Raw genomic sequence first — 9,065 nt, forward strand, 5'->3', positions numbered from 1 at the left:
TTTATAAAAAGCTAAGAGTCCATTCCTCCCTTCAGCTTGCTATCTCATGATGAAAATACCATGCACCACGCTTACTTTTTCCACTGGTGAAATCTTTACATTTTCTGAGGATAGTGATAATTGAGAGAGAAAGAAAGACAGAAGAGGGTTAATATTCCTCGTATTTTAAAAGAAATTGAAATTCTGTTTTGTAATATTGTTAAAATAATTTGTTTATTATTATTTATTCTCAGGCCTCAGTCTCTCCTGACCGGCATGAACAGTTTCCTCGAGTCCTTGGACATCACCTTTAGGAGAGATCCCAGCAACTTTAGACCCAGAATCAACAAGTTGCATTCTGTGAAAGTAAGTTGGATTTTATAGTTTTCTTTATCGTTTTATGGTTTGTGTTACAGGTGCAGCTTTTTTGGCGAGAGATATAACACTTGGTTAGAGTTCTTAAACACTTGTCATGTTGGGAGTTCAATCAAATATCTGACTGGGTCATATCTGATTTACATGTTGATTCTGGAAGTTGATACTATTTATATCATCCATGATGAGTGAATTAGTTCATTTATTTAAATACAGATTATTATATTGCTACTGTAGTCTTATTGCCCATCCTCAGAATTAGAGCTTATCAGGATTGTATGCATTAAAAAAAAAATCATACTCACTTTGGCTCTACTCTGTACACATTTACATGAGTAAGGATTGTCTTCTATATTGTCAGTGTAAATGTGAAATTGTTGGCTGTAAATGTCGGTTTTGTTAAGTGGATATTGCACTGTATCAAAGCTCACATTTGTTGCAGTTCTTGTTATCTTGACTGCCAGCTAATTTAACTTTTTGGTGTCAGATCAATAAAATGACATTTTTTTGTACATTCAACACAAAATGTCCAAGGCCCACCTATTATTCTGAAGGAAAAAGAAAACTAGTCTTTTGATTTAATTTTTGACACACCAGCGAAAGATAAGTTACTCTTTCATAATCATGTTTGATATATGATGACTGCTTCATTGATTTATATATAAAATGTATATATATATATATTTTTTGGTGAATATTTTTTTAAAGTATCAATTCCGTAGAGCAATAAGTTCCATGGTGACTCAGGTTATCCAGGTTTCTTACATATTAAAAAGTACAATAGATGGGGTTCAAATCTATCACAAAGTACTTTCCATCAGATCTAACAGAACATCCACTTAATCACTGTTCAGTGGACAGGGTTGTCAGGAAAAAATAAAACAACTCGATTGCACTCTGGTTCGATATTGGCTTTTTTTTTTTAGTAAAAAGAGTGTTCTACCAAACATTTTATGGAGGCTCCTGTGACCCTCGTTTGAAAAAATAAAAATAATCCCTTTGATTTTTGTCAATAGTCTTTAAAACGTTTAAATCTTTTGTTTTCAGGACACAGAGCAGAAAAGATCTGGGAACTACTTCTTTTTAGAAGACTGAAATTGGCCTCGCCAAGGGCAAGACAAGATTGGCAATCATCATTGTAAAGGGCAGTGGTCGCAATCCCCTACATCTCTACTTCTACAACCATGACTGTGATATTTTTACAGCAGGACCGGGATTTTACAAGCTGGCTCAGCAGGAGTTTTACATGAAGGACGACGATAAACGGACACAATATTCCATTACAAATCTGATAGTTGTTACGGTTTTTGAATCTTTTTACACGTGGTCACCATCTGGCTCCAACAATAGACATGGGGTGGATATCAAAGTTCATCTTGTTGTAAAAATTTCCCGCTTTCAAATCCCCCTGAACTCAAATGGAACTCTTCTGGCTAGAAGATTGGGAACTCATGTAGTGATTAGGGATATATCTGTTGCTCTTGACTATGGTTGTGCTTAGTCTTGTCTACATTGATTTTATTTAATTTACATTATGTTTTGAAGTTAAAAGGATTAAGATTCTATATATATTTTGAGTAATTTATTCTTGCTTTGTTTCATTCCTTTCTTTTCGATAATCATAATTTTTACAAAATGCATCCTTAATTTCACTACAACATGAGTTCCCTTGATTCGTAAATTTGAGCTCCTGAAAGTGGGTCAGCTTCGGGCTATGGGGAAAAAAGGATAAAAAAGATGAGAATAGTTGGTAATAATTTGATGGTGACCCCGATTCAAACCGATGCAAATGATGTTCCTTCATCCTGATTTCATTCTGTTTATGTCAGTGTCCGGCCAGCTTGTAGTTTAGATGACCACAGAACTCGTATTTATGTTTCTGTCTATGACTTAATGGCATAGATGGGAGTGGAATTCATGTTTGTAAATACTACTACTATATATTTTTTCAAATTTTGTTTTAACCCCCCCCCCCCCCCCCAAAATTTCAGTGTGGAGGAGATAGGAAAAGGAAAAGTCATTTTGAAGATTATAAATAATATTGAAGTAATAAACTTTTGGACATGGCATCGTTTGTGTTTAGAATATTTTTCTTTTTCAATTCATATTTTGCAGCAGTTGGTTTTTTGAGTTATTCCTTACGAAGTCGTTTACGGAATGAATTCCTATTAGGGTGGGAGAATATTGGTCCTACCTTGGCTTATGAGATTCTTCACCAATCCAAAATGCTACTGTCTTCTATTTTTTTAAAGGTAGTCCTTCAGAGCCAATAGGCCCATGGAGCCAGCGTTTATCCCCCGTTTCTGTTGTATGAAACCGACAATAGCAATTGTTTGCTATTCTTTGGATAGGACACTAGTCTATCAGGCAAAGTATTTTCCTCCAGATCTAATAGACCCCCAATCACTGCTGGGTGGGGTTTCTGACCTCCCATAGTGGGTAGGGAGGCACTTACTGCTTTCTGTCTTTGTCTTGGAATGAGATTACTTGGTTTTGTACTGGCCCTGGCTGTGAGGAAAACGGTCAAATGCAGTGATGCAAAATCTCCGGTCTGGAGCCAAAAATTCCGGGTTCCGGGCAACTTCCGTCAAATTCCGGTGAGGTCAATTTGTTCCAAGGATACCACCCCCCCTCCTCTCCAACCACCACATCATCATCACTACTACTACAACCACCACCACCACCACATCATCAGTACCACAACTGCTACTATATCCACCATCACTACCACTACCACCACTATTACAACCACCACCACAGCTTCATCATCACTACCACTACTACTGCAACCACCACCACCACCACATCATCATCACTACCACTACTGCTACAACCATCAGCACCACATCATCATCACGACCACTACTACAACCACCACCACATCATCATCACTACCACTACTACTACAACCACATCATCATTACCACTACTACTACTACAACCACCACCACATCATCATCACTACCATTTGTACTACAACCACCATCAACACCACATCAACAACACTACGACCACTACTACAACCACCACCACATCATTATCATCACGCCCACAACTACTACAACCACTATACCAATACCACCACCACATCATCATCATCACTACAACTACTACTTCAACCACCACCACCACCATATCATCATCACTACCACTACTACAACAACCACTATCACATCTTCATCATCACTACTACTATTACTACAACCGCCAACACCACATCATCCTCACTACCACCAGTACTACAATCTCTACCATTAGGTTTTGGCGCTTTACTTCATTTGAAATAAGGAAACTTTGGGATTGTATTGGCAATGTGTTTATGTACCATAATATAAATCTAATCAGCTATCTATTTAGAACTACACAATATGTGAACACAGTGCCAAATACCATTCCAATTCCTTTTTCTTGTGTGCTGAAATTCCTCTTTCGGCATTGAAATTCCTACGAGTGCGAGTGGTGTCTGAAGCTCCTGTGAGCCAAATTTAAAGTTGGCGTCTCTGCAAATGCATAGTTATCGTTTTGGGAAATGATATTTTTTTTCCTTGTCAATCATCTCTCTGTTATGTATTATTATATGTTATTTTGAATGTTATAATTTAAGCATTTGAGTTTATTCCTCTTTGTTGGATCTTGTGCTTGTGTCTGGATGAGACAGGTGATCTCAAACTAAGTACATTGGTGGTATGCTTTGGAATCTACATCTGATCCGTATTTTGTTCCCAGTTCCCCTTTGTCTTACTTTTGCTTGGGTGCTTTAAATGTAATTCTAGAACTTTTTACTATCCCCTTTTCTTCCTTTTTACTGGCGCTAATATAACCTAAATGTGTTGCAAGTGCTGTAAAACCCTAAAACAAAAATAACAAACTGCTGGGTGGACAGGGAGGGTAAAAAATCTCGTCTGCACCCGGTATCAATCATGGTCCCTTTGCTTGTGAAGCAAGTGCTCTACCAACTGAACTACTGGGGGGTCGTATTCTATCCCTGAATCCTTTGTCCTTACCTTGCGACTTTGTGTCCCCAGTCTGGAATGGGACAATTTTGTTTCACACTGGCTCTGGCAGGAAATAAAGTGAAGATTTTTCATAGTTAATCATCTCTTTGCTTTACTACTTTTTAATGTATTTTTTAATAAGGTAATAATGGAACTTTTAATAACTAGAATGTGTCCTTGGTTTGGATTCTGTGACTGCCGTGATTGAGCTGTTAGTGGTGGTCTCAGGCTACAGACCTGGTGGCATGGACAGATAAACAGTTGCTGTCACAAGAATGCGTCAAACGATATGAATTTTGCTCTCCAAAACAACTCTTGACGACTTTTAAAAAACACCAACCCAGTCATAGTCATAGAAGATAAAGACAGGCAGGGCCAGCCATGAAAATTTGAATAGTGCGTGCACTACTTCTGTCTCTGTTTCAAGGAGGGAGTTGATAAAATATGATCAGATTATCGTTTCCAGTTGCAGCAGAATCTGCTTGAAGTCAACAACTCTTGTTGGTCCCAAATTTTCTGTTCTTTATCCGAGTGCCATTGACAATGGATCAAGTCAGTCAGTATTTCAAACAAAGGGGTGAACTGCACATCATTTCTTTGTAACCACAAAAGCAATGAGTTTCTACTTTGTCAGCGCCATTAATGATAATATTACTGTCTGTTTTTAACATGACATTTTCAGCTTTGCATCTCTATCCCTGTTCTATATATAGCAAGTTATGTTTCTGTCCATCCATGACCCTTTATCAGTTGCCTTTGTCTCATCTGAGCGGCCCCCAGGTACTCATTTTACCCTGGGTATGATAAAAGAATGTGAGTAAAGAGGCTTTTCCATGGATTTAACTTTGTGCCACTGCTGACAACAGGGATCTAAACATATGTAGCCACAAATCTGCACAAGACAAATTACAAAGCTTTTCTTCAAAAAAAGAATATGTTTCTTCATGAATTAAGGCCTTTTTCTTACTAACATTATCTGCCTGGACCGAGGGAGGGGTGTAATCAAAAACGATCAACAAAGACATTAGTGAGTTACATGATGTCATAATATGATCTCTTCATCATCACCATAACTACACCATCATAAAAAGGAACAAACGTGAACAAAAAACAAACTGGTTCCAATCTCAATGGGTACCAAACTTGTGTAATTGATTTTCTTGTCTCAGGGTCATGGCATCTTATTTTCTAAATAAATCATGGTCGCCAATCAAAGAGCATAATCTATCCTCTTTTACTTCCCGTATATCTCCGGTATATACATTCTGCTTCTAACTGAAACTTGGTTACATTTACAAACACTTCCCGTCACGTTGTCGTGCAGGAGCTTGAGTACCTTCATGATCCTGAAGGTGATGCCAGCCCAGAAACAATCATGCTGGAACAGCTGATGGTGAAACGTCAGACTAGAACGATCCAACCCGGCGTCCAGACAAGGCCTGTCTTCTCCTGGACTCAAATCTCCACAATGAATAATTTTACACATGAGAACGGTGGAGAAAAATATGAGTAAAGAGCATTTTTCAAGGACACAATAATGTACCGCCAAAAACCAGACCAGTGAAGGGAGAAATGAGAGATTGGAGGACCTGGAGCTCCCTGATGACGATGACCACGGACAGGGAAAGATGTAGTTCTTTCGTTGCTGTCCTACATGACAGCAGGTATAGTGGGTAGGAAGTAAAATGAGTACCGCCAGATTTAAACCCTCGTACATACAGATAGTAAGCCAAGCGCCATGTTATCGCTGATCACAAAGCCCAAAAGACCTATACCTATTTGATTTATGTTTGTAGGTGAGGTATTGGGGACAAAATGTGCTGTGCTATAATAATGTAGAGTCTGTGATCTGTTAAACAAGGAGATACATTTAATTACGTCAATATGGAGTTGATGTTAATCAGAAGTAGTAGTAGTAGTAGTACAAAAAACGGATTGTTGTAACGTTGCAATTGGATCAAGGGGAGTAATTCATAAAATTCCAGACCGACTGCTTTTGGATACAATTCATTCGGAAGTGTACATTAAACTATTATTTACTTTTTAAAATTATGCGTCAGAGATTAAATAAAAAGAGAATGCATTCGGAAGTATGGAATACCAAAACTACAAGTATAGGGCATTATTAAACAGCTTCTACAGCTTTACCCCAGATTCGCTCAGTTTTTATGATCATTTCTGATCTAAAGCCTTCGATTTTTATTCACTTCTCATTGGTTTTTAAGGCATAAACCTGTAGTGTCATGAGAATTGGTCCTATTTATGCGTGTATGCCCAAAAAGACACCAATAAGCTTCCTAAGTCGTGACGTAATCCTGCGCAGCAACGCATGGCAACAAACCGGCTGGCTCTAAACAGTCGAGAAAAATGGCTGACACGAACTCTATTTCCATCACCGCCCTTATGAAATACTTCTCCAATGAGCATAAAAGTGTCTCGCGAGGTGAAAATCATCATCAGTCAGGTCATGTTTTGACTTTCACTTACTCAGATGGCTTGATGTTCGGCAAAGTTCAAGCCAGCATGAAGAATAAAGAGTATTCTGTGAAGGTAAGTCATTTCGTCTTCTCATTCTTTCTCACTCTCAAAATCTCACATCTCCGTAAAACTACTGTTGGACAATAATCAGTTTACTTTGAGTTTAGGCAGATTTAGTATATCCAATGGAAAGATTTAACTGTTTACGTTCGATTTTAGTTAGGGAGAGAGAGAGGGAGTCATTGAACTATTGTGTTTTTATCTTATGGACCACGGACTTTGAGTCTTTGAGGTCTTAGTCTTGCTTCGCTAATTTTCGTTGCTATTGACTATAATCTACTACATACTATTTAGTATCGTGTTGTAACCTTTATTATAATACTCATATGAGCATCACAATCACCAATCACGCTAGACATTTTATCATACTTCATGTGGGGCAGCGTGGATCAGCGGTACGGTTTTTGCTTCGTACCCGAAAGGTACCGAGTTCGTTCACCCGCCGCTGCGCTGTGTGGCCTTGAGCAAGTCACCTCGCCCTAGCTCAATTTGCGGCGCTGCACCGCGGTTATTCCAGTCTTCCCTGGGAATAGAGCCTAGAGATTAATTTCCTCTATGGGATGAATAAAGGATTTATTTAGACCAGTGTTAATCACGGTAAACTAAATTTCCTATTGGGTTAAGGTGTAATGTAAATGTTGCTGCTTGAAACTCGAAGAAATCAATAACATTGTGAAATTGAATGTGAACTTCAATTAAATATACGAAAACAGATAAAATGGACGTTTCGGGTTTCCCCCTTATCAACAAAGCAAGATGAATGAAGGAATCACTTAATTTGTTTTTTTAATTGAGTTTTTATACAGCGTAATATCCACTAAATGTGCTCAAAGTGCTTTACAAGGGTCCCTGGCCAACAGCAACATTTAACATGTAAGACGGGACATGATGCCTGTTGGGCGATATTACAATTTTTTCGGACAGAGACAACGCTGTTAACGGCCAGGTACTCATTTGACACCTGAGTACGGTGAGAGATTGTGAGTAAAGAGCCTTCTCCAAGGACTCAACTATGCGCCGAGCGAGCCCAAACCCAGGACCTTCTGATCTGAAAGCGAGTGTCATACCACAAGACCACAACAGACGTTTTATTAGTTTGTTTGTTTTTTGCCTATTGAGCATGGTCGCAGCTCTAAATTTGAATCTTTTATTCTTTTACTTCCACAGATCTATCTTGATGATGCCTTGGGTTGATTCAGTCCAAAACTAATTTGTGTGGTTTTATTTAACAATGTTAATGACATTGAACATACATTGATACAACAATGCCATAATTTGTCATGTTTATCTTGTAAAATCATGTATGGACCTACAAAACCATTATTTTGAATGCGTATTTTCTTCGAGTTCGTTCACCCGCCGCTGCGCTGTGTGGCCTTGAGCAAGTCACCTCGCCCTAGCTCAATTTGCGGCGCTGCACCGCGGTTATTCCAGTCTTCCCTGGGAATAGAGCCTAGAGATTAATTTCCTCTATGGGATGAATAAAGGATTTATTAGACCAGTGTTAATCACGGTAAACTAAATTTCCTATTGGGTTAAGGTGTAATGTAAATGTTGCTGCTTGAAACTCGAAGAAATCAATAACATTGTGAAATTGAATGTGAACTTCAATTAAAATATACGAAAACAGATAAAATGGACGTTTCGGGTTTCCCCCTTATCAACAAAGCAAGATGAATGAAGGAATCACTTAATTTGTTTTTTTTAATTGAGTTTTTATACAGCGTAATATCCACTAAATGTGCTCAAAGTGCTTTACAAGGGGTCCCTGGCCAACAGCAACATTTAACATGTAAGACGGGACATGATGCCTGTTGGGCGATATTACAATTTTTTCGGACAGAGACAACGCTGTTAACGGCCAGGTACCTTCATTGACACCTGAGTACGGTGAGAGATTGTAGTAAAGACCTTCTCCAAGGACTCACTATGCGCCGAGCGAGGCCCAAACCCAGGACCTTCTGATCTGAAACGATGTCATACCACAAACCACAACAACTTTATTAGTTTTTTGTTTTGCTATTGACATGTCGCAGCTCTAAATTGAATCTTTTATTCTTACTTCCACAGATCTATCTTATGATGCTTGTGTTCATCCAAACAATTTGTGGTTATTTAACAATTTAATGACATTGAACATACTTGATACAACAATGCCATAATTGTCAGTTTATCTTG

The 9,065-nt window shown here is 38.4% G+C and overlaps 1 protein-coding gene and 1 long non-coding RNA gene across 2 annotated transcripts in view; both read left to right on the forward strand.

Moving 5' to 3' along the window:
• Window positions 1–2,423, forward strand: part of LOC144970685 (ATP-binding cassette sub-family E member 1-like) — a 22,161-nt gene extending 19,738 nt beyond the window's left edge. The window contains exons 15-16 of the mRNA XM_078910574.1: window positions 234–345; window positions 1,402–2,423. Of these exons, the coding sequence (XP_078766700.1) occupies window positions 234–345; window positions 1,402–1,449 (160 nt within the window). The 3' untranslated portion in view covers window positions 1,450–2,423. The remainder of the gene's footprint in view (window positions 1–233; window positions 346–1,401) is intronic.
• A 4,225-nt stretch (window positions 2,424–6,648) lies between these two features.
• LOC144972021 (uncharacterized) lies at window positions 6,649–8,208 on the forward strand. The gene is made up of 2 exons (XR_013645233.1): window positions 6,649–6,899; window positions 8,055–8,208. It is a non-coding gene; the product is annotated as an uncharacterized LOC144972021 (long non-coding RNA).
• The last annotated feature ends 857 nt before the right edge of the window (window positions 8,209–9,065 follow it).

The sequence above is a fragment of the Berghia stephanieae genome, chromosome 4, assembly GCF_034508935.2.
Source record: "Berghia stephanieae isolate SIO BIC M18660-M18661 chromosome 4, UCSD_Bste_1.3, whole genome shotgun sequence".
NCBI classification, from domain to species: Eukaryota; Metazoa; Mollusca; class Gastropoda; order Nudibranchia; family Aeolidiidae; genus Berghia; species Berghia stephanieae.